This window comes from Passer montanus, unplaced genomic scaffold (genome assembly GCF_014805655.1).
Source record: "Passer montanus isolate IOZ18808 unplaced genomic scaffold, ASM1480565v1 scaffold44, whole genome shotgun sequence".
NCBI classification, from domain to species: domain Eukaryota; kingdom Metazoa; phylum Chordata; class Aves; order Passeriformes; family Passeridae; genus Passer; species Passer montanus.
Window position 1 is genome coordinate 2,400,524 of NW_024369262.1, and position 24,365 is coordinate 2,424,888.

Genomic DNA, 24,365 nt, shown 5'->3' on the forward strand with positions numbered 1-24,365 from the left:
GTTAGAAGCAAAGTGCTCCCCCTGGCCATGCAGGAATTAACTCCTCCATGCCCAGCACTGTGGGATCACCCCTCTGGAGCCCCCTCCCCATCACAGCTGACCCACCAGAAGGGGCTCAGGGGGCACAGCCATTAGGAGAAGGGTAAGGGAAACCTGGGAGCATCACCCAGCCCTCCCCAAGCAGAGAGCAGAGGCTGCAGCCAGAACCTCAGAGGAAAAACAAGAGACTGATTTATTTCCAAATTAAAGGTAGAAAGTACCCGACCTGAGGGGACTGACTCGCCCCCATGAACACAAGGATTGTTCCAGTCTGCCAGGTGCCAGAGGTGGCAGGAAGAGGTGCCAGCACAAAACTGATTCACCCCATGCCTGAGAAGTGCAGGAGTGGCCCTGGTGGTGCTGATCCTGGTGGCTCCCAGCCACGGGAGCACCTGGACACCCAGTGCAGCGTGCTCAGCCCCTCCCAGCCATGTGGGGACCCCGGGACACCCCAGCTGGACCTTCACATTGCAGGGATTGGAGAGCTACAGACAGAAAGGAGTGAGGTAAAACACCCCCACAGAGCAGGATGGGGCAATGGAATCGTGGGCTGTGAGCAGAGGGGTTTGCAAAGAGCCACCAGGGGATGGAAGATCCCTTTTGGGGTGTGGAGAATGAAGAGGGTGCAGACCCCCACCATGCTGAGCTGCAAGCAGGGAGCAGTGGGGAGGGGGCACAGCTGAGAGGGCCCCTCTGCAGCTAAACTGTGGGCACAGTGAAAGGGTGGCTGGTGGGCAGAGATGCCCAGAGGTGCTGAGCTGTCCTATGCCAGCTGTCCCACACCCAAGTGTCCCAGTGGGTTTGCAGGAACCTGCCCACTCTGGACTTTGCCACCACAGGGAAGTGCCAGGGCTGCTGCGCTGCTCTTGAATCCACTGGAGGAAGAGGATCCAGGAAGTTCTGCTGCGAGGACAGATCCTGCTCCCGTTCCCGTGGGGTCAGAGTGGTGCTGTGGCTCTGTCAGGGCAGCTGGGCCCTGCCTTGCTCTCTCCCTCTAGCTCCAGCTGTGTGTCCAGTGAGTCAATGATTTCCCAGGTTCCAGAGCAGCTGGATGTGGGGGGGTCTTTGCTGCTGCCCTGATACCACAGCCCAAAACTGCAGAGAGAGCAGATAAGGGCTGTGGGGGAGAAGAACCTCCCCAGGGAAGATGCAGAATCCCAACCTCCCTTTGTGGTGGTGGCAGCAGGACACAGCCTGGCTGTGGGACCTGGGAGTGTGTGGCACCCAGGACAAGGCAGATCCCCCTAAAACAGCAACCCCTGCTTTGGTAGGATCCCTGCCAGCCCTGGCAGCTCCAAACCTCTCCACTGGAAGAACCTCCCTTCCCTACCAGCACAGGAGCAAACTTACAAGCTCCTGATTTTGGATTCTGGAGGCTGAGCATCCACACAGTCTGTGCCATGACCTGGGAGCCAGGAGCCCTCCTCTTCATCACTGCACAAAGAAATGGGGGTAAACCTGCACTGAGCCACAGCAGCAAGTGCTGGAGCCACTCTGGAATTTGTCCAGTGCCACCACCTCACCTCCCTTTTGTCACATGCATGCAGGACAAGTGGCATTTGGCCAGGCCATGCCTGACTGGTGACAGGGACACACGAGCTGCAGCACAAAGCCCAGCCCCTGTGGCACAGGCCTCCCTTTTGTCACATGCACACAGGGACAAGTGGCATTTGGCCAGGCCATGCCTGACTGGTGACAGGGACACACGAGCTGCAGCACAAAGCCCAGCCCCTGTGGCACAGCTATGCCAGAACAACACATCAACTGCAGACATCAAACCTTTGATCTCTGGAGGGAGGAGGCAGCTCCGGGCTTGGGGAGGCTCCAATCCAGGGCATGAAGCACATGGAAACCCTGGAGCAGGCCAGCCAGCACCCACCCTGCACGGGAGGATCCCAGCACCCAGCCTGACTCACCTGCTCGCCGACTCCTCCGTTGTTCCCAGCATTTTGGCTCTGATTTTTTTCCTCTGTTTTTTGATATTTGACTTCATTGCGTCCAAGAAGAAGCTGGGAATTCTCTCCTCGTTCAGCAGCTCCCTGGTAAAAAGCAGCCAGCTGGTTAACCAAGAGCCTGGGGAAGATTCTGCCCTGACTGTCATGGGAGCAGCCTCTGACAGGCCAGGGGTGGCTGTAGGGACAGGACTCACCTCTGGTAATAGGCCAGCTCCTCCTGCACCAAAAACAGGTTGGTCTTGAGCTCATTCCTCTCTTGCAGGATCTGCTGCAGCTCTTCCTTGGAGAAGCAGCAGTGAGCAGGGCTCCTGCCCTCATCCTGGTGCTGCGGCTCCTCTGAGGGTGACTGGGCTCCCTCCTGGAGGGGATGGGAAGAGTCAGCAGGCAAGCAGAGACCTCAAAACCCTCACCCAGAGGCTGGGTCCACCCAGAGGCTGGGTGCACATACAGACAAAAATGTCCCCATCTCAGCCAGCAACCACTGTCCATCACCACACATGGTAAACCCCTCATCCTCTGTGTCCCATCTACTTTTAACTCCTGTCACCTCATCTTGCTCCGTCCATAATAGCTTCTACAGAGAAGGTTTAGTGGCATTGCAGGCACCACACTGTTCAGTTTTCAGCTGTGGAGTTTCCTTAGGTAGCCACGTCTGTGTGTGCCAAAAGCTCCACACAAGGCTGGGAATGTGGAGTCAGTGTTGGTGATGCCCAGCAGCAGCAAGGCCACAGCTCAGAGTCACCAGGCTCTGGTGTGGGGTCACAGCTCACACTCACCACGCCAGGCTCTGGTGTGGGGTCACAGCTCACACTCACCACGCCAGGCTCTGGTGTGGGGTCACAGCTCACACTCACCACGCCAGGCTCTGGCTGCCGGCTCTCCAAGGCTGTCCTGCTCCTCCTGCTTGTTTCCCTCTGGCTCTGCAGCACTGCAGCCTCCAGGTCTGACTTCTGCTCCAGAGCACTCTTGAGCTGGGCCTGCACCACGGCCACCTTGTGCCGCAGCTCCTCGTTCATGGCCATGAAGCGATGGAGCTGTTCCTGCAGCTGGAGGGCCCAGGGCAGCCAGAGGTGAGGCAGTGCCCCCACCCAGGGACACCAGTGCCACCTGCCCCAGCAGGCTCAGCAGCTGTGGCAGCCCGGGGGGGATGTGACATGAAAGCAGGTCCCCGGGCCCTTGGCACACCACACCCCTGAGCTCCCCGCCCTCACCGCCTCCGTGTCCCGGCTCTTGCAGACGATCTCGTGGGCCTGGGCACGGAGCTCATCCCTCTGCCTGTCCACCACCTCCTTCAGCCGCAGCATCACCTCCCGCTCCTTCCGTGCCGTGCTGTCTGAGAGCAGACAGGGGGACAGGAGTGAGAGTCCCCAGGGACTCCCCCAAGCCCACAACGCTATGAAGTTCCTCAGTGCTTCTGCAAAATCTGACTTGTTCCTGGTAATCTCACAGTGTGAAAGAGGGAACTGAGAGTTTTAGACCATTCCTGGAACATCCTTGTGCTGCCACAGCAGCCCAAACCCTGCGCCTGCCTCCACCACCCTCCTGGGGGCTTTCAAGGTGCTCTGCAGGTTTGGAATCCCTGTGACTTGCAAAACAAGGTAATGCCTGTGCTCCCTGCTAGGACAGGTCTCCAAGGTGAGCGAAAGGAGAGCAGCATTCCAGGCTCCAGAAGAACAGGTTCAGCCCTGCACCCCGCCTGCCGCTCCACAGGGACACCCTGTGGCATCAGGGGACCCCAAACCCACGGGGACACCCACCTTCCTGGGACTGGCTCTCGGCAAGCTGCCCCAGGAGCTGGCGGTTCTGCTCCTCCAGGCAGGCCAGGCGGCCGTGCAGGGCTCGCTCCCGGCGCTCGGCCTCCCACAGCCTCCGCTCCGGGTCCTGGGGGACAGGGACACCGGGGACACCGGGTCAGAGCCACCCCGGGGCAGCGACAGCCAGCTCGGCCAGGTATCAGCCAGGCCAGCGCTGTTCCAGTGGAGGGTGACAGCCACCTCAGAGGCTTCCCAGGGCACGGGAGACAGTGGAGTCACTGCCACCACCCCGGAAAGGGGGACAGCTGGGTTACAGCTGGGTCAGACCCATGCCAGAGGTGAGGGATAGCGAGATCAGGGCGGTCCCACGGGACAGCAGGGACAGCCATCCCCTGGGAGAATGGAGCAGCCACAGCACAGCTGTCCCAGGGGATAGGGGACAGTGGGGTCAGTGCCACCACCCTGGAAAGGGGGACAGCTGGGTTACAGCTGGGTCAGACCCATGCCAGAGGTCAGGGATAGCGAGATCAGAGCCGTCCCAGGGGATAGGGGACAGTGCCACCACCCCGGAAAGGGGGACAGCTGGGTTACAGCCAGCCCAGGGGGTCAGACAGGTCAGACCTATCCCAAGGGATGGGGGACAGCCGGGTCAGACCCATACCAGAAGACAGGGATAGCGAGATCAGAGCCGTCCCACGGGACAGCAGGGACAGCCATCCCCTGGGAGAACGGAGCAGCCACAGCACAGCCGTCCCAGGGGATGCAGGGCAGAGAGTCATCCCCTGGGAAAAGGGAACAGCGGCGTCGGAGCCGTCCCACAAAACACGGACCAGCCGTGTCAGCCCCACGCCCCGGGAAAAGCCAAGAGCCGGCTCGGTGCCACCGGCGCCCCGCTCACCTCCGCCTCCTGCGGCCCGGCCGGCGCTGCCGCCGCCTCCCCCTCAGCGCCCGGCGCGGCCACCAGCGCCTCGAGCAGCTCCAGCAGCCGCACCACGGGCGGCACCAGCCCGGCCACGGCGTCGGGCCCGAAGCGGGCGGAGAGGCGGCGCAGCTCGGCGCCCAGCGCTCCCGCCATGCGGTAGACGTGCGGCGGGCCCAGCCGCGCCGGCGGCGTTCGCCACAGCGGCTCCGCCATGGCCGCGGCCCGGCCCGCCCCGCGCGCCCGGCCCGCCCCCGAGGCGGGACCGCGGCTCCCGTTCGTACAAAATTTATTGAGCGGAAAAGGGCGAGAACAACAACGCGCGGGGCGAGGGCGGCGAGCGGGGCACACGAACACGCTGTTGAATATCAACAGTACTAAGAGGGGCGCGGGCAGGGTCAGGCGTAGAGATCCTCGCGGTCGGCAGAGTAAACCTCCCCCTCCTGCAGCAGCGCGAAGTTGAGGAAGTGAGAGGGGCGATGGACCTCGTGGTAAAACTCCTTGGGGTTGGCGAGCTGCAGCTCGTACTTCATGTTGGGGTCGTGGCGGACACCTGGAAAAGAGGGAGTGTCACCCACCTGAGCACCCCTTCTGCCTCCTCCCCCCTTCAGGAGCCTAACAAAGCCCTCCATTTCTCTACAACCATTTTTCCCTGCCAGGAGAGAGAGTTCCAAACTCTCCCAACCCACAAAATCATCCCTCTTTGGGTTCCCCCCTCAAGAGATTTACAATCCTTTTATGCTAGTCGAGTGTTCTGTCACTCTCATTTCCTGACCCCTTCTCCAGCTGTCCGTGGTGTTCATGATACCAGGACCTCCCTATTGGGAACAGCTTCTCTCTTGCATTTTCCATTATCTCTTCTGCCTGACAGGGATTAATTATTCAGTGGCGATAGACCATGCACTACAATCCTGACAGACATAGGATCCATTTTTCCTCTCGAGCCACCAAAAAAAAAAAAAAATCAGTGAACTGATACCCCAATGCAGGTACTAAGGAAAGTTCAGGGCACAGTGCTGGTACCCCTGCCAGCCACTCCGAGGAAGCTTTGGAGTGGGTAAGGAGCTATTCCCTCCTCCCCCAGCTCCTCACACTGCCTCCTTTCCCCTCCCCAGGCCAGCTCACCCATGAAGTTGTAGTTCCAGGAGCCCTGTGCAGGAACCATGAAGAAGCCGAGGAAGCGGTCGGACAGGAGCATCTGCACCCTCTCGTAGTGGGAGGGCAGGTAACCCTTGGGGTTGTTGCCCTTGTCCGTGTTCTGCCGGCCCCACTCGTACCCGCTCGGGGTCAGCTTGTAGGCTGTCAGCGTGCAGGAGCCAGGGGTGAAACTGAAAGGGACAACACATGGGGCAAGTCAGACTCACCTGGGGCAGAGGAGGGAAAGCAGGAATGAGCCAACACTCCCTTTCTGACAATTTTATTTTGAGTTCCCCAGCTCTGCAGCAGAAGGCTCCCTGCCCCTCACCTGCAGGTGATGATGATGGTCTTCTCCCCATCCCAGGAGGGGTTGTCAGCCATGACCTTGGCGTGGGTGGTGACATCCTGTGGTGACAGCTGAGGGGACTCGTTTGGTTGGGTGTGAATCCATCCTAGAGGTTCCATTTCCTGACAAAAAGAGAGTGGTTTAGAGAAAAATCAAAACCATTTAAAATGAGACCACTTCAAGCCTGGCAAAAAGGACACAGAGATCACAGGCTTCCCCCTCACTTAGTCTCAATCAAGTTTGACTTCAGACTGAGCCCTTTCAGTCCTACAACTACAGAAGACCAAGGGAAACTGCTCCACCACCTCAGGTCCTTGTCACTGACCTCCCACCCACCCTGGAAGCTGAACCTCAACCCACCTTGAGATACTCGTGCTGGGGCAGCTGCCCTGGGAGGTGCACGGTCTGGTGTGTCCCCCACTGGGGCACCATCACAATGCACCGGATCTCCTTCACCTGGGGGTTGTCTGGAGGGCTCACTCCATACAGGTAACCTGCAATCTAAAACACACACACCTGCCTTAGAAGGCCACAAGAGACCTCTGTGTAGCTGTGAGTGGGAACTCTTTAATTTCTGAGAAGAGCATTAGAAGGATTCACGTGGACAAACCACGGCAGGTTGCCAGCCCTTCACCAAGAGTTTCCCCCCTGGGGTGTTTGAGTGGGGCACAGCTGTAACAAACTCCCTGCACATTCACCTGGGCCCGCAGGTCTGAGATGCAGATGAACTTCTTCAACACATTTTTGGGAAGAATGTAGGTGTAACCTGTCTCCTTTATGTCATCTGATGAGACATAGATGTGGTTTGTCCGCAGGTGGAGGTTGGCAGCAGAGATTGCTCTGTGAGGAGGAGACCGCGATCAGAGGGGGCACAGATCCTCCCTGAGCATTCCAACCCTTTCCACCACCCCTGCCTGCCTTCCTACCTGACCCTCCACTCAGTCTTGGAGGAGAAGGTCTGGGTTTCATAGTTGCTGGTGGTGGAGGTGATGATTTCATCCCCGTGTTTGTTCACCGTGCGGGTCTGCGTGGCCGTCAGCTGCGACTGCTCCTTGGTTTGCTTCTCAATTTCTGCAATCTGCTGCCTCTGCTGAGATGGGGCAGAGATCTCCATGCCCAGGATGATGTCTCGGATCTCTGACTGGGTCAGGGATGCAACGTTCACGCTGGAAGAGAAAATTCACCCAAGTCAGGTATTTCAAAATACATTCTGGAGCCTTCTCACCTTCAGGCACAAGCTCAGAACACCCACTCTGGGCACTATGAAAAAATTAAACCACAACTTCTTAAACAAAAGTGGGGCCATGATCACATGATGCTTAGATCAATGACTTGGTGCAGACATTTTTATCTGCCTTACCAGAAGGTTATTAAAATTAACCAGATCCCCTACAAAGCTGAGAGTGCATTGACAAAGGCCCCTGACCATGGCCTTTAGGGCAGGAAGGAAAGGCTGACAGGATTATGCCTTACTTGTTCTTCTTGCCATAGTCAGCAAGGATGAGATCCTTCAGCTGCACCTCCACCTTGATCCACTCCTCATCTGTCAGGGTTGGCCAGATGTGGTGAGGCTCAGTGATGGTTGTCTTGTCTGGCTTCAGGATAACTTTGGCTCGATCGTTATTCACGTGCAGCGCCCGGAGAATCAGGATCAGACGGGAGAATGCCTTGGAGATGAAAAGAAGATGGAGTTAGAAAGAAGAAAATTAAATGTACAAGGCCCTAGTACAGCATTCCTTTGTTTGAGCACATGGGAGTTGCCAGGGAAATCCATCTAAAGGAAAATCCAGGCAGGTTCAGAGCCAAACAAATCATCAGGGATGTCTGAGGCCTTGGTTCCTTGCCTCATTTATCAGCAGCAAAGCAAAATGCAGGAGACACATCTGTGCTTACTGTGTAGGAAGAGATGGTTTTCAGCCAGTCATCATAGAGATTGAAGAGAACCATCTGGGGTTCAGTGGCCTTCAGGATGAGATCACCAAACTTCTCCACTTTCAGACAGGCCTGGAAGGGCAGCTGCAACTCCGAGCCTTTGATCACAATATTGGGGAAATCCAGCAAGTGCACCTGGAGTTTATCAAGAGGAATTAGCTCACAGCTACTGCAGAACATCACAGGACACAGAACTGTTATCTCCCACAGATTTTACACATCCTCAGGGAGCTGCAGCCTTACCTCAAGAGGGTCCAGCATGCCTTTCCGTGTCACTATGATCTGCTTTGGCTGCTCCTCCACGGGCAGGGACCGGATCAAGGCAGCCACTTCTTCAGCAGTCTTCCACTTGGCCAGCTACAGAGAGACAGCAGGGTTAGAGAAGTATCCCTCTGCCCTCCAGCAGAGCCTCCATGTCTCTGGGAACCATAGGGACACAAACCAAATTCTAAAAATACAACTGGAATTTATGGTTTGCTCCAGATCAGTGACAAGGCCCAGCATTTCCTCCTTACTGATCACAGAGGGCAGCTCCCACTCCTGGAGCTCAGTTACTCCTGAGTGGCTCAGAAAACAACAGCTGGCTACTCCACCTCCCTGGATTTGCCACCTGAGCTTTCCCACTGCACTGGATGTACAGCCAAGTCAGAGTGAATTCTGTAACAAGGAGCAGAGCACTGTTCAAGCTCTGCTTGATGATGTGGGATCTCTACACCTAAGAGCCTCAAAGTCCTTGCAGCAGCAATGTCTATGTTCCTCCACTTTTATATCCCATGCTCCTGCCTGCCTGATCACTTGGACTTTGGAGCCCTAAACTCATTAAAAACCAGGAAGATGAAGATCTTTGTGACATTGTCTGCTCAGGGGAGTGTCCCAAGCAGTCAGAACCCAGCCCCAGTTCACACCCAAGGCACAGCCAGGCCCTACCTGTCCCAGACGCTTCTGCCCTGCCCACACAGATGTGTGGATGATCTTCAGGAAGAGCTGCCCAGTTCTGGGATTGAAGATGAAAATGGCTCCATTGATGGGTTTTGTGGTCAAATTCCCTTCAAAAGTCTGAGGGAAAAAGTGAGAGTGAGAAGTGCAGGGAGATAAATGGATCCCACCCCCACCTTTACACAGGAGCCAACTCTCTGTGTGCTTTGAGCAGGAGCTGTGTGGGAAATGCAAGAGCTGCTCTGTGCACTCTGCAAAAATCTGGGTCCATGTGTTGACTCCCAGATTTCCATCACACGTGGAAACCTCCACCCCATTCAGTCCTTTCCCTGAGACACCCTCAGGCCTCACCTTGTGGATGGTGACTCTGTACACGTTGGTGTCATCCACAAACCAGATGATCTGGTTGGAGAAGAGCTCCCCATAGTTCTGGGAGGACAGGTAGGGCTCCGTGGGCTCTGAGGAGTAGAGCTGCAGCCCTTTGCGGATCCGTTCCCTCAACACATACAGGGCAGGGTTTGCTTTCATGATTTTGGCCATGGCCTGCTGGATCAGAGGTTTGCTCCCAGGGAACCAGTTCCCATAAGCACTGAAAAAGGAAACAAACAGAAGTTATTACCATTACACCTGAAGAGGCAACAGCCCCACTCAAGTCTTTCCATGCAGCAGCCAGGCCCCTTTGTACTGCTGCAAATACAGATTTGTACTGCAGTGTGACTTCTGCAATGCCCCTGGGAGGTGGGCACCTGTGGCTTTTATACACCCCCTCAGTGGGAAGCCACAGCACACACGTGCTGCAGTCCCAGAAAAGCTGCACCTTCTCTAACAAACACACTGGAGAACTGATTTCTGACTTTGCCCCTTGTATCCAGTGAGAAATAGCTGTCCCCACTTGTAGGGGCTTTGAAACACAGCCTGTCCTTCAGCTCCAAGTACAGTCTGACAGAAATATCCTAAGAAACAAATTATTAATGAACTGAGGAAACTGAACCACCAGTACTGAGCAAAACTGGGCAACCTGAGATACCTTATCCCACTCACTGCCCATCTCCATCTTCTGCCTTCTCCCCTCATCCTCCTGCCCAGAATACAACCCAGTCTGGAGATGCACTGAGACAAACACCCACAAACCACCAATGCCAACCCTAGAACGAAACCACAGAAGGTGCAGCTCTGACCTGTGCAAGTTGTAGGCCAGATCAATGGCAATGAGCACCCCAGTGGGAGAGGGGTAGATACTCATGTTGTCTGTGGTGTAGTCCAGGAACTTGGCCCTGGCGTAGCGCTCAATGTCGTGCGAGTCGTAGTCGCCCCAGCGCAGCTGGATGTCAATCCAGTACTTCTGGGTGGTGGTGCTGTCCATCACATCCCTGAGGAGAAAGCAGGCCACAACAAGTTCATTTGGCACAAAATTCTGCTGCAGAATTGTCACCCAGCATGGACACTACAGCCAGCTCACATCCATGATCCACCCTGGAAAGGGACCTTGCTGTTCTCCTCGCACAGCAGTGGATGCAGAGACTTTTGAAAGGTTTAAACAAAGCAGCAGTGTGTCACAAGGGTCATTTCCCCCAGGGACTGTCTGGTGAGGATTCACTCCAGATTCTGGCCCTGGGCCAGCTCAGCTTTGTGGGGTTTCCAGAAGAACCTTCAACAGCTCAGGGAAAAGTTCACCCAGAGGAGAGAACAGGAGCAGAGCCAGCGTTGGTGTTTTGCAAAGGCAGTGCCAGGAGGTGCTGCAACCATGTACCCAAACAAGCCCTGTGCTTTGCTGGAACAATCTCCAGTGTCCCCCAGATGCCCAAGGGACACAGATGCTCTGGATTACAGGCTTGGCAGCTCTGCTCTGCAGGGAGACTGAGGAGGGGGAAAAGGGAAACTCACTTGGAATCTGCCAGCAAGGATGGACGTGACACATTCCACTTGTAGGAAGCAAAGAGAAGGATATCTGCACATGAGGAGTTCATCTTGTAGGACTTCCTGGGATGGATTGTCTCCTTCTGCACTGTCTCAATCTCCAGAGCATCCAGCTCTTGATCAAACACCTGCGGAAAAGGCAGCCAAAGATGAGATTCAAGCAGCCCAGATAAGGAATCTATCCTCAACACCAAGGCAGTCAGGAAAATCCCATTTTCTATCTCGTCCCTTTCTCTGCCAAATTGCTGGGGGAAGATTGGTCCTGCTCCAAAAGGGCAGACAAACAAACCAAGGCAACACTGCTCACCTGACACAAATCCATGACAATGCTCTCATGGATCTTCTGCCACAAGTGAGCTCGGAAAATCTGGATGAGGGAAATCTTCAGAGTGGGGATTTTGCCATGCATGAAGATCCCTGTCAAATCCAGCTGCACCTGGAACCCAACATACACCTGCAAAGGAAAAGCAGCTGTGAGAACACACAAGAGCACAACTGAGGACATGTTTAAAAATGAAGCATCTCCTGTTAAGGAGGTTAATACCTTTCTAAGAGATGTCCTGATAATTAATTGGATCAATTAACTGCTCTCATTTTAGTGGAAAAGTGTTGTCTGCTCCTAGAGGGACAAGCACCAGGTACTTACATTGGCTCTGTTGATGGTAGGAGACCACCAGAGAGTGAATCTTCTGTTTGGAATTTGGTTCAAACCCGATCTCTGGGCATTTGTCAGCTTCTTCCACTTCATGGACTCCTCAAAGCCACTGGCCTTCTCCCTAGAAAGGGCAGATAATTTGATTCAACTGAATGAGATGTCCCTCATCCCTGCTGCCATGTTCACTTGTAACAGAGACAGGGATCAGCCATGAGCTGGGAGGGTTGTTTCATGACAAGAAATTTCCATGTATTTTTAACAAGTTCAGCTATAGCTCCCTCCCAGGTGCCCTCACAACTGACCTACACAACATTCTGAAACAACCACTGAAAACCAGCAGAAACTCAACAGAACCAGCACAGCCTGAGCCCAGACCACAGTCCCTCTTACCAGAAGAGACCCTCCCACGTGGGGAAGTAGGTGCCCTTGAAGAGTGTGTGCTCCAGGATCCCTTCCACGCCGCCCAGGGCCTGGATCATGTCCGTGCGGTAATTGTTCAGGTTCCAGAGCTTGCCGTCGTGGCGCTGGTGTGTCCACCAGAACGGGTTCTGCTTCAGCACCTGGAGACAGCAGCGAGCACATCACTCCCCTGGCTGCACTAACTGCAGGAGCCAACGCCATGGTGATGGTCAGGGAGCAGGTAAAAAGCCCCATGCCCTCAGTGCTGGAGGACACAGCTCATCTACAGCATGGTCAGTACTACTCTGTAATTCACTCTGCATGGAACCCCAGGTGATATTTTTATCTTTCAGGGACTGGCCTTCTACAGAGCTGTCATTAAAGGCTTTAAATAACAAATTATTTTACTGCTAATAAAACTTAATATGGTTTTTTTGGGGGGGGATAATTATTTTTCTCTCTCCAGAACTGATTCTTTAATATGTTGTGTTTATTGTGGTTTTCTTCAATACACTGCAATCTATCTAAATGATTCCAAAGGGGATAAGCTACAAATTCTGGAGCATTTGGTTCCAAACAGCCTCTACCAGTCCCAACACAAGGCTGTAAATTCCTTCTGCAGCAGAGAGACAAAAGTACACCTGCAGTAATACAAGGTCGAAGGACTTTGTTTGGAACAGGTATCTGAACTTCATATTCAGGTGAAGAGAAATTCCCTGTCAGTACCTGATACTGTTTGAAGTCAGTCCTGACTCTCCATCCTTTATCATAAGCCAGAGTGTGCCTGTCCTTCTGGAAAAGGGTGTTAATCCGAGGAATTCCCCTGTCCCACGAGTCCTCCAGATCCTCCAGTGTCAGACGCCTGAGGAGAAAAATCCCCACACTTTGTTACCTCTCAATTTACAGCAATGCATTAATGAGTAGCTCAGCTGATGAGATCACAGAAATGACACAGAGCTCAGAGCTCTGGCAGGGGGGACACTAAAATGCCAGAGGTGAGGGAACAGCATTGGCCACAGGGCCAGCAAGGTCTCCAAAATCCCCATACAGCACAAAACTTCCCACTGCTGCCTGTCCCCCCACACGTGGACACACACCTGTTCTGGGCTATAGCCTCCTGTCTTTTCAGGGCATACTCTGCCCACACCCTCTGAGAGTCAATGAATTCACTCTCCCATGGCTGGATGTAACGGTACAGATTTGGGATGAGCTGGTCCTCCTCATGGCTCATTCCCGAGCGGAAATGAGTGATGCCAACATCTGTCTGCTTGGACCACCTGCAGCAAAGAGACAAGAATGAGGCAGGAGGAACTGGGACTTCCCTGATCACTGCCATGAGCTACTGCGAAGGCAACACAGCTCTGTACCATGGCATGGTTTAGCACTCTTGGAATATTTTTAGGGGAAGAGAACACTCAAGTCATGCAGGAGTTAGAACAGCACAACTCACCTCAGGTCAGACTGAGGGATGAGAACGTGGCCCATGGAGAGCATGCCCAGCCCCCCCAGCTCCTTAGGGGTGTAGAACACCACAGGAGGAAAACGGCTGGGCATTTTGGAATTCAGGCCGATCTTGATCCGAGTCTGGATTTTATTCTCACACTTCACCAGCAAATCAAGCAGCTCCTGAGTATTTACAACAGCTTCCCGGAAATAAGTCATCAAGCCAATCAGAGCTGTGTTCCATTTATTGACAATCTAGAAAGGAAAGGAAAAGATCAGCTCCTGGTTCATTCCCAAGAACCTGTAGAAAGCTGTCATGGATCTCCCTCCTCCCTTACCTTAGTGAAAGTTGTAGAGCCAGAGGCCATGAGGATCTGCCTCACTCTGTTGTGAAACCTCTGCATGGACTCATCATCCACACGCAGGAAGCACTGAGCCGTGCGCTCCTTGGTCACCTGGAGAGCACAGAGCCATCAGTCCCCTCCTGAGCCCCTCTCCAGCCCAAACCCCACCAGGGATTGCTCTCCCAGCCCACCTCGTTCTGCAGGTTCCAGACCCCGTCCTTGTGGGTGAACTCCTCGTAGCTGGTGCGGCACTTGGGCAGGATGCGGCACTCGAAGCCGCACATGTTGAACAGCAGGTTGGGGTTGTCCTTGCTGTACACGGACACGAAGCTGTTCTCCCATTGCACCGTGGTCACCGAGCGGGGCAAACGGTTCTTGATGTCCCAGAACACAGCACGGCCACTGGGAAACAGCACGGGCACAGTGACACATCAGCATCTGCACAAGTAACAACTGGGCAAAGTCTCAGAGCTTCCCTGTCACTCCAGGACATGAACAGAAAGATGTGGACACTGGATTCTCCAAAGTAAAAAAGAGAGCAGTTCAATTTCTGACTCCAACATTTATAGATTTCCAAAAGTGACAGTGGATTGGAGGGTGAAAGTGCCACCGCTCCAATGACACTGGACAAACCAACAGTCTATCAAATTTCTCCTCCTCCAGAAAAGAATGCAAAACAATGAATTATTTACATAAAGTCCGTGACAAAGTTTGTTACAAGAATGTAAACATCAGAAGATGAGGGCGACACTTCCCTAATTTTTCAGGATTTCAGCGCTCCTCACTTCTCACATCTCATCCTGAGCATCTATCAGTCTCCAACAGTTATTAATCACTGATTTTCCCCTTCTTCCTGCCACTTCTTCCCCAGCTGCAGCACTCACAGGTTCACGTCGTGCTTCATGAGGCGCATGCGAGCGTCCCGGGGCCAGCACTTCTTGTTGTTGTAGCCCACGATGTTCTCGTTGTTGGGGTCGGGGTGCTCTGTCAGGTACCGCTGGATCAGGTCCCTGGCCTCGTCAGCTGTAAACCTGCAAATGCACACAAAAGCATCTGGAATGCCATGGTTGACTTAGCAGCACCAGCCTGGCAAGAAAGATAAGGATTTAATTAGGAAAAGCTGTTTGTCAGCCTGTTTGAAGGTAACTATGCTATTTTTGTGTCCTCTCAATGAATGGGGGAATTTCATTAGCACACAGCAACTCAGGGTTTGGGTTATCTTTCCATGAAGAGACAGAAAAGGCTTATTTTGCCAGTCTCTAATTTACCAAATCCCTAACAACTGAGCATATTTATATTGGTCATTTGTGTTTCTTGACATTGTTGTGTTTCTTGGTCCAGTGAAACTGCAGAAAAGCAAACTGAGAAAGCAAGAGGAGGCATGTGGACATGCAGTTATCCAGGGAAGTCTGTCAATTCAAATACTCCTGATCTTCAACAGCAGAGGGAACAAAAGCCAGCAGCAGGAGCATATTAAATCTCCCTTTCCTTTGTGCTGACCTGAGGAAAGCAGGGCCCCAGAGGTCTCACCTGAAGAAGATGTGAATCCTGTCAATGTATCTGCAGAAGAGGCGAATGGGATGGGCCACCTCCGTGGCAATGTCCTGGAAGCTGAGGAAGTCATTTGGCATCTGGGGAGGCCCAGCCATCTCACTGGCCCTGTGCAGGCCCAGCACCAGCAGGTCCATCACAAGCCCATAGTACTGGACAATGAAGGAAGCAAACTGCAGCCCACGAATAATCCCGTAGGAGTTTGTGTGATTCATGTCCTGAGGAGATGAAGGGGAACTGTGAGAAAACACATCCCAACACATCAGAACCCTTTCAGCTGAGCAGCTGTTCTTCACCACGACCCAGAAGGGTTTTTTTACTCCCTCATCACTTTTCTTTGGCAAGTCTTGTGCTCCTTCTTTGCCATGGGTCCAAAACCTCCTCCCTCATGGGTCCCTCTTACCACAAATCCCCTTTCCTGACAACAACCATCACCTTGTAGTTGATCACCACGTTGTTCTTGGCTGTCATGTAGTCAGCAATGTTGTGATCAACGATGAGACGCAGCAGCCTGTTGAGCAAGGTCAGGTCAATCTTCTCATACATCTTCTCAAAACGAGATTCCAGCATCACGTTGCATTCCCCTTCACTCGTTTCCCAAACATCCTGCAGGTTATTAATGCCTGAGGGAACAAACAACCTTGTGTTATCTGACACATCAGAGCACAGAAGCAGTCACTGGATACAGGAACTCAACATGAGTCCTGCAATGCCTGATTTTTCACACTCTGGATCTTCCAGTCTATCCAGAAGTGGGAGGAAAAGTACGTAATCAACCATAAATTGCTGTGCAAGTTGTCCTCCTCCAGTATATACACATGTATCAACCCACAAAATACATCTCTGATTGTAATTATTGACTGCAATTGCAAAAGCAAAATTCAGCTCCTAAGGGGACTCATAGGACACAAGTTCCCCCACAGGAAAAATAATTTTTGCATGGAATCCAAGAGCCCACTGACCTTGGCACCACTTGTACACCAGCAGTGGGGGTGGTTCAGTGTCAGCAGGTTTGATCCAAGGAGGGAAGAGCCTCCGCTTGTCAGCCTCATACCACAAGTACTGATCCAGATAAGCATCTGTGATCTTCTCCAGGGGCTCAACATCATAAACAGGGACCAAGTGGCTGTAGAGATCCATGAACTCAATTCCCACCTAAAAAAAAAAAGGGGGGGGAAAACTGAGGTTGGTATTTGAGAGAAAACACAAAGTTTTTGTGCCACTCAGCTTCTGAATGCAGCACAACATGGCTGGGCTTTCACCAGGCTTTCACTGACCTCCTTGAAGGCTCTCTGAGTCAACAGATGTCGCTTGATTCTGGACAGAGCTTCGTGGGGATTATCATAAGCCTGCTCAATCAAGCCCAGCTCCTCTCTCTGTGACTGATTCAGGCGTGACTTCACACTGAGAACAAAGGAGAACAGCTCAGCACCTGCACACAAGCAGCCTAAGGGCCACTGCATTAAAGTGATGAATTATAATGTTCAACCTGTAAATCCTCACGATCCACATCCCCGAACTTGTAAGCATGGCAGTGGTTTTGCCCAAATGACAGTCAACAGGAACTCCCAGATAAATTGGCAGTACCAAAACCAACAGCTTTACCAGTCCACCAGGGTAAATGTCACACCATACTCCATCACAGGAATAATGGATAACAAAACAGAAACCTTTCCCAGTGCCCCTGAAGATAAAGATCACTTCCTACTGCTTACCTGTAAGCTTCCTTCAGCCTCTCCAGGGCTAAGATCAGCAACTTGGTGTCATGCTTGTAGGACAGTGGGGGGAAAGGAATGGGAGAGAACCTCCTGCTCTCCAGCCAGTGCACTGTGGTTGTGTACACAGCAACGGCCTCTTCCGCAGTGATGTAAGGCCCATCCTGCAGAACCACACCACCAGAATCAATCACTGAAAGCTTCCCTATGAAAACAGCATTAATCTGGGCAGTTTCAGGGAGGACAGAAGTACCTTCAGGTAATTATGCTGCCGTTCCTGCTCAGCTTTCAGGTAGAGCCTGGTCAGCCTGCCCAGGTTCTTCTTGCAGACGGTTTTGTCGACAGTGGCGCCCCGGCGGATCCGCTCCCGGTTGTAGTGAGCTGTGTTTGTCCACCAGTCAGCTTTGGCCTTCACGTACCTCAGGATCATGTTCTCAATAGGAGTTGGCAGCCCTGGCACCTGGGGAGGGACAGGAACTTGAGGGAAGCAGGAGTGGGAGCCTTCCAAGAGCAGCTTCCCTTGGGTGATGTTAGAACTGAACCCAAAGGCCAAGTGAGAGTTTTACCTTCCAGGGAATATTGGCCTTCCAGCACCGCCAGGCCTCGCTCAGGTGCTGCAGGATGGTTCTGGCTTTGTTCTGCTTGATCCCTTCTGGCATCATGTCCAGGATGTCGTGCATCACAGCTGCCCTGAGCTCCAGGTCAAAGTGAGACTCCACGCGCTGCTTCGTGACAGTCTTTGCAACACCCTTGGAGTGACGGCCTGGAAAAGGCAAAGTCCTTCAGGAATTCTGACACTGCCAGGCAGTGATTCCCCTTCCTGATTCAGGAGTGCATGGAGGTGCAGGATGTCTGGAGAAATTACACTGCCAGGAGTCTGGAATAGATGATTAAGTGGCTAGGGAGCAGGAAATCCCATTTCCATTTAGAATCTCTTCTGGGGGCAGAGATCTTGAAAGAGCTCTCAACTGGTCAATGGAGCATGGATAAAAACCACCAGTATGAACAGGAAACTGGCTGGCAAGCCAACAGTATTAATCTTTACCACACACTCCTCCCACATGCAGGATTTGCAGGGTGCTGACCTTCAAACTGCCTGGCCAGCAGATTCCCCAGCCAGCGTTCCAGCAGCGGGGTGATGCCCCTCATGAAGAACAGCCACACTCTCCAGCCTGGAGCCCAGAAACCACAGCCAGGACCTTTGCCCACAGGCCCCTGGAGGAACAGAGACATGGAAAGAGCAGGTCATTTATTGACATTGCAGAATCCCTCCCTTGTTCCTCAGTTTACATGGGGTCAGTATCATGTGGAAAGGTGAACTCACTGTGTTAAACCTGTAGTAGATGAGATGTTTCAGGTCCTTGCACATTCGAATCTGCCTCATCAGTTTGTATTTGTAGCGGTACATCCCCGTGAGCTGACCCACGTGGGCAAAGATGTACTGCAGGCCATCTGCCAGCTGAGACATGCAACACAGGGACAACAGTCAACACCTCCAGCAGCCAGCTTTATTGGACAGAGTGTATCAGGCCTTAGAAAGCTCCTAATGCTGGCTCAGACAATGATCAATTCTTATAAAGTAATATAAAATCAGAATTTCAAACCACACTGCATATTTTCAATGTTTCCCCTCTCCTCCGTAACACTGCAACATTCAGCCACTTTGTGCATCCCGTATAAAATATTCCAATTCTCCTCTCAACTTCCTCTCCCCACATTTAGAACCAGAACACCAAAAAGCCTACCTGAAATGCATCCACATTTCCCAGTCTGTACTGGACGTGGCTGTCCACCACCAGCTTAGTCAGCCGCAGGACCTCTCGGCACAGATGGAAAGCATTCCCAAAACGGGATTTTTTTCTTTCCTGGAAAAGACAAAATATTCAGAATTTATGTAACAATGTCACAGAAAAGTGGAACAACTCAAATCTGGTTAACAACTGAGCAGCTGAGGCACTGTGGCCTCCCTTTCCCCACTACACAACAACCTTCACATAAACTCTGCTCTTGTGTACCACAGCACATGGACTGGTACCTTTGTGGTGAGGGTCTTCACAGGCTTCAGGTTGAAGTTGTAATCCAAGTGAAGGTAATTCAGGTTCTTTCTGTGGATCAGCAAGTTCAGCATGTTGTAGCCCTGGCGACACACTTGCAGGCCAACTTCCACCCAGTCCAGCTTGGTCGACTGGAAAAACTTGGTGGCCTTGAAGGAGCGGAACAGGTACCTGGAGAGAGCAGAGACCACCATCAGCTCAATCCCCTCTAGAGATCAGCAGTTTCCCACTGAACAGAGCCCACTCACCTCTTCTTCTGGGCCTTGGGAGGTCTGTGTTTGAGGGCATTCAGGACATAGTATTTCAGGAGCTTCTGGTAGGAGACTCTCACCTTGACTGGCTGTCCTGCCGGGCAGTGCTCACGGTACCTATGGATAAATCACACTCCAAAGCTTCAGCTAACTCACATTCCTCAGACAAAAAAGTGTCCAAAAACTCTCCTAAAATCTCTAGAAACCAGCCACCATAATGTCTTTATTTCATTTTCATTATAACAAGGTAAAAATGTCATGATCACTACATCAGCCTTCCCCCAGGACAGAACTCACCAGTTCTTGACCAGTGGGATGTCAAGAGCCCTGCGGGTCCTGCCAGACCTCAAGTTGAAGGGTCGTGGGGCCCACAGCAAGGCAATGCCATTGGCTGTGTTATCAGTGTAGAGAGGGGTATCCTTCAGGAAAGGCTCCACAAACTCTGGCAACTCAAACTCTTCATCGTCATCAGGCAGTGGCTCCTGGCTCTGGAACACAGAAGCACCACACAAGGTGTCTCCTGGCTGCTTCAGCTCAGTTTCTGAGTTAAGCAAGTTAAAAAAACACCTCTTTGGTCTCATGGAAGAAGTGTGGCTGCACTGAGCAGAAGAGAAGTAAAAAAACACTCAACAAGGCAACTGTGGCTACTAGACCCTGAGTTAGGTGTCATGGAGTAACTTCAGGGAGATGTCAGCTCCATGAATACACCAAGGGCAACCAGAAAGAGAAATTACCTGTCAGAAGACTCTAACACTATTAATTAGACATTGGGCTGTATCCTACAGAAACCAAAGGAGATAACTTTGTGCAACTCCAGAAGAAGACTTAAATGACAACTGTGGAGTTTTTTTGGTCAAAGGGCTGATGCCCTTCTCCTGAAATATGTATGTTTGTCTGCTGCTATCAGAAGTAAGATACTAAAGCCCCCTACTTCCACACCTAGGGTTTATCCCAGTTAACCCAGTGACTCACCTTGACAGAATGTCTGTGTGAAATGGGGTTGATCAGAGGATCAAAGTAAAAAGCTGGGAGGTCAGGATCTTCTGTTTTAATGAAAACAACGTTTGGAGTATGATACCTGCAACAAAAAATAAGCATCAGAGCCTCTGACAGCCTCTCCCTCCTCTCCTGGCTCTGGAGGGTGCTGCTCTTACCAGGTGAGGTGGACATGGTGTGGCAGGTTGTTGTACAGGTACGGGAAAGCAATTTTGTACTCTGTCCTGATGGGCTGCCTGATGATGATTTTGTTGATGTCATTAAATTCATTCCAGTCTTCATCCCTTAAAATGAGACAAGAAACTGTTATGCAGGCATTCAGGGTGAGAGAGACAAACATTTGTGACTGACAACATCCCATCAGCCCTTTCCTAGATAACCACTCATCTCTCTCCTAAACCCAACACTTATTGTATTTGTGGGATCCCTCGTGGCAGGAAGGAATTATGAATGTGACTCTATGTTCTTAGAAGGCTAATTTATTATTTTATGATACTATATTAAAGAAAGTTATACTAAAGAATATAGAAAGGATACTTACAGAAGGCTAAAAAGATAATAATGAAAACTTGTGACTCTTTTCAGAGTCCTGACACAGCTTGGCACTGAATGGCCAAAGTGTGACAACAACCTACAGCAAAAACTAATAAAACAATCACTTGTTGGTAAACAGTCTCTAAACACATCCCAAAGGAGCAAAACACAGGAGAAGCCACTTGTTGGTAAACAATCTCTAAACACATTCCAAAGGAGCAAAACACAGGAGAAGCAAATCAGATAATTACTGTTTTCCTTTTTCTCTGAGGCTTCTCAGCTTCCCAGGAGAAAAATCCTGGGTGAAGGGATTTTTCCAGAAAACACAAATGCCACAAACACTTACTGAAGATTGATGTCCCTGACAAGGGGCTCAAACTTGGGACCTCCAGGAATGGCCATGTTCAGTGCCTTGGAGGTGAAGAAAGCCTTCAGGTCGAACAGGTAGAAGTAGTTGTCATCCACCAGGTCCGTGAGCAGCTGGTTGGCCAGGCGGTACAGGGTGGACATCATGGGGAGGGTGAACTGCCAGCGCTGGTACGTGGAGCCGTTCACGTACCTGGGGAGGCACAGCAAGGGCACTGCAGGCACTGCCACAGCACCACAGCCACCAAACACCTTCTGCCACCCAGCATCCATCAAGGACAGGTAGCACATGGGTGTGTCTAGACTGAAAAAAGGCTGCAGCACTGTTAAAGACAAGTCTGGACTCCTCCTGCCCTGAAAATGCTGGCTGCTCCAGCTCCTCTCCTCCTGTGCGTCCAACTGACACAGAACATCTGTGCACCTTCAGCAAACCTCAAATTCCAGCTAGAGTGCAGGCTGTCAGCTTTACAGCATGGTCACAAACATCAGTTTTAGCAGGCAGATGGGTAACAGGGCTCCTGGATAGAGGGGCCTTGCTGGATGCTGAACCATAGAATCCCAGAATGGTCTGAACCTTAAAGTTCATTTTGTTCCAAGCCTTCCACCATCCCAGGTTGCTCAGAGCCCCATCCAACCTGGCTTTGATCACTTTCCAGGGATGGGGCAGCCACAGCTTCTCTGAGCAACCTGCAAGCACAAGATGCAGCTTTCCAACGCTCAGGTTTTCCCTCCCACCCTTGAGGGAAGGTTTTTCTCCACACAAAGGTCCCACACTGCTCTGCACACCTAACTCATGCATTCTGTTTGTTTTTCCCCCCTCCCAGTGAACTGTGCTCCCACAGCCACGTACTTCCTGTTGTCCTTCAGGGGCTGGTGGTCATAGAACCAGTCCAGCACAGGGGCATCCTCCTCTGGATCCAGCTCCAGCTGGATGGCTTCCAGAGGCTCCACATCCAGGATGTTATCAGCATAATCCAGAGGGGGCTCTTCATCGTCAAAGGGGGGGAATCTCATCCTCTTGAAGTGACGCCTGTCCCTCTTCTCCCGCCTCATCATAATCCACATGGAGCTGCAGGAAATTGGGGCAGAGTTAAAGCCAGGGGGGTTTTATGGTGGATGTAAAGAAGGTTTGGGTGAAGCAGAGGGCACCTACCCCCACTGGGCGATGTAGACGGGCTCGATGACCCAGGGGATCTCGTTGACAAAGGAGATGGCGCCGGTGATGTGGTAGAGCACGGGCACGTCCCGGATCTGCTCCCAGGGCATGGGCATGTTCTCCAGGAGCTTCAGCACAGCGTGGGGCATGTACTTCAGAGCCCTGCAGCCACAGAGCAAGGCAGGCCACGCTGGAGTGCACCTCAGGGACAGGCAAGCACCTGCCAGGAGCCCAGCCACCTCCCGGCTTTCCCTCCCGCGCGCGGCTCCGCGGTCAAAAGGCAAATCCAGGAATTTCCCCTCCACCTTTGGACCACCACAGGGTTTTCTAGTGATTTGGCTTTCAGGAATGCTGCTAACAAAAACTGAAGTTTTTAAGTGAGTTTCTGGAGTTTTTATGGGTAATGGTAAGTTGCTGCAGCAGATCATGGTGTGCACTAAACAGCTCCCTACACCCAAACAGCAAAGAAGCACTCAGGATGCTTCTTAATCCTTCAAAAAACATCCACACTCTCCCCAAGTTCTTCAGAGACTCTGTGTTCTGCAGGGTATTTTTTTTCTCCTAAATCCAAAGCAACAGTTCCCTTTGCTGATGCTCTCTTGCACTGACACCTCACAGCAGCAGACTGAGCCACAGCTGACACTGAAAGCCCTTTGGGGAAGGAGCCTCCCCTCCAATGATGGATCCAGGCTAAGGTTTTTTCTCAGAAATTCAAAGCAACAACTCCTTTTGCCAACCCTCCTCTGCACTGACACCTCAGGGCACCCTCAGCGAGCTACAACGAGCACGAAGAGCCCTTTGGGGAAGGATCTGTCCCTCCAACAATCACCAAGGCAGCGGCAGCAGCGCATCCCCCGAGCTCCCCCTCACACCCCGGGACCCCTTACCCCAGGTAGACGCGCTTGTCGTGCCGGAACTTCCTATTGGTCATGTCGCCGTGGTCGCGGATGATTTTGCGGACGTGCTCGGGGGGCATGTCCTCCTTCTGCGCGTCCACGAAGCCGAATTTCCTCTTCTCGGCGTAGCGCTTGGCCTGCAGCTGCTGCCACTTGCGGGCTGCGGGGACACAGAGCCGGCGGCTCACGCCCTGTCCCCGCCGGAGCACCGGGGGGGCCGGGGCCGTACCCACCTTTCTCCTGCAGCTTCTCCTCGGACATGTAGTCGGGCAGCGGCGCCAGCGGGTTGGGCACCGGGGCGCAGCCGCCGCGGTACGGGAACACGGCGGCCATGGCGGCGCGACTGCGGGCAGCGCGGAGAGCGGCTCACGGGGAGGTACGGGAACACCACGAGGCCGCCGTCGGTCGCTTCGCCGTCACTCCCGCCCGCCCTGGGCCCGCCCGGGCCCGCCGCTCCCGCTCGGGCCTCACCGGTAGCCGCGGGCCCCGCGCTCCCCCACCACAATGGCGGCACCGCGCCGCTCCTGAGAGACCCGGATGTAGGCGTGACTAGCAGCGCGGAGCGCCCAATCAGCTTGCAGGAGGTCTGACAGACAGCAAGCTTATCCTATCAGAGTGCGGAGCGGCGGGGGCGGGACTGAAGGCGGAAGAGGGGCGTGAGTTGTGTCTGGGCGCACACTTCCGGTGTGGTGTCCCGCTTTCCCCGGTCCCGCCCTCCGCTGCTTCCCATTGGCGGAGAGGGGCCGCGGTGACGGCGCGGCGCCGCCTCTGATTGGACGGCGCCTGGCGCAGCTCACTGCTCGCTGCCGCAGGGGGGGTCGCGCCCCCCCCTCACGGAGGGTGGTAGGGGCGGGGGGAGCCCTCAGGGAGACATTTTGGAAATCGCGGGCACATCCCGGTGACATCCGCGGGGAGCAGCGCGGGGACGTCCCCACGGGGGCTGCACGTCCCCTCTGCGCGCTCAGCCCGTGTCAGCCGGCCCCTGTGACCCGGGCAGGCCAGGTGCTCACCCCCAGCGCTGCCCCATGGCCGCACTGCAATCCCCCAGCGAGACGCCACTCGCCTCGCTG

General features: G+C 53.2%; 2 protein-coding genes across 3 annotated transcripts; both read right to left on the minus strand.

Moving 5' to 3' along the window:
* Nucleotides 1-208: 208 nt before the first annotated feature.
* LOC120507581 (Rab interacting lysosomal protein) lies at nucleotides 209-4,940 on the minus strand. Of its 2 annotated transcripts, XM_039720398.1 has the most exons (8): nucleotides 4,647-4,940; nucleotides 3,752-3,875; nucleotides 3,206-3,327; nucleotides 2,849-3,040; nucleotides 2,189-2,352; nucleotides 1,956-2,078; nucleotides 1,390-1,473; nucleotides 209-1,134 (listed from the first exon to the last, which is right to left on the minus strand). In XM_039720398.1, exons 1-8 carry the CDS (start codon nucleotides 4,881-4,883, stop codon nucleotides 978-980), a joined length of 1,203 nt encoding a protein of 400 aa, XP_039576332.1. In that variant the 5' UTR covers nucleotides 4,884-4,940; the 3' UTR covers nucleotides 209-977. The 2 variants fall into 2 exon arrangements, with proteins under 2 accessions (XP_039576332.1, XP_039576333.1); XM_039720399.1 differs by lacking the exon at nucleotides 1,390-1,473.
* On the minus strand, nucleotides 4,940-23,826 carry PRPF8 (pre-mRNA processing factor 8). Its single transcript, XM_039720395.1, has 42 exons — nucleotides 23,529-23,826; nucleotides 23,287-23,455; nucleotides 22,397-22,561; nucleotides 22,094-22,312; nucleotides 21,224-21,436; nucleotides 20,502-20,627; nucleotides 20,320-20,425; nucleotides 19,645-19,835; nucleotides 19,345-19,464; nucleotides 19,078-19,267; nucleotides 18,788-18,907; nucleotides 18,367-18,501; nucleotides 18,128-18,257; nucleotides 17,609-17,805; nucleotides 17,296-17,502; nucleotides 17,043-17,206; nucleotides 16,605-16,731; nucleotides 16,290-16,482; nucleotides 15,763-15,950; nucleotides 15,307-15,545; nucleotides 14,661-14,807; nucleotides 13,968-14,178; nucleotides 13,771-13,887; nucleotides 13,440-13,687; nucleotides 13,087-13,266; nucleotides 12,716-12,851; nucleotides 11,981-12,150; nucleotides 11,582-11,711; nucleotides 11,243-11,389; nucleotides 10,903-11,063; nucleotides 10,197-10,388; nucleotides 9,370-9,607; nucleotides 9,010-9,138; nucleotides 8,326-8,439; nucleotides 8,044-8,217; nucleotides 7,624-7,817; nucleotides 7,077-7,316; nucleotides 6,849-6,990; nucleotides 6,511-6,651; nucleotides 6,133-6,272; nucleotides 5,793-5,995; nucleotides 4,940-5,220 (listed from the first exon to the last, which is right to left on the minus strand). Exons 1-42 carry the CDS (start codon nucleotides 23,626-23,628, stop codon nucleotides 5,066-5,068), a joined length of 7,008 nt encoding a protein of 2,335 aa, XP_039576329.1. The 5' UTR covers nucleotides 23,629-23,826; the 3' UTR covers nucleotides 4,940-5,065.
* Nucleotides 23,827-24,365: the final 539 nt, after the last annotated feature.

Bases quoted from the DNA above. Each gene is read 5' to 3' on its own strand.
- LOC120507581 (XM_039720398.1), bottom strand. From the start codon at position 4,883: ATGGCGGAGCCGCTGTGGCGAACGCCGCCGGCGCGGCTGGGCCCGCCG. The intron at 3,041-3,205 runs GTGAGGGCGGGG...TGGGCCCTCCAG, and splicing joins AGAGCCGGGACACGGAGGCG to CTGCAGGAACAGCTCCATCG. The intron at 2,079-2,188 runs GTGAGTCCTGTC...GCTTTTTACCAG, and splicing joins GAGCTGGCCTATTACCAGAG to GGAGCTGCTGAACGAGGAGA.
- PRPF8 (XM_039720395.1), bottom strand. From the start codon at position 23,628: ATGGCCGCCGTGTTCCCGTACCGCGGCGGCTGCGCCCCGGTGCCCAAC. The intron at 22,313-22,396 runs GTAGGTGCCCTC...AATTTCCTGCAG, and splicing joins GTCTACATCGCCCAGTGGGG to CTCCATGTGGATTATGATGA. The intron at 19,268-19,344 runs GTGAGTGGGCTC...TGCTCTCTCCAG, and splicing joins CCCAAGGCCCAGAAGAAGAG to GTACCTGTTCCGCTCCTTCA.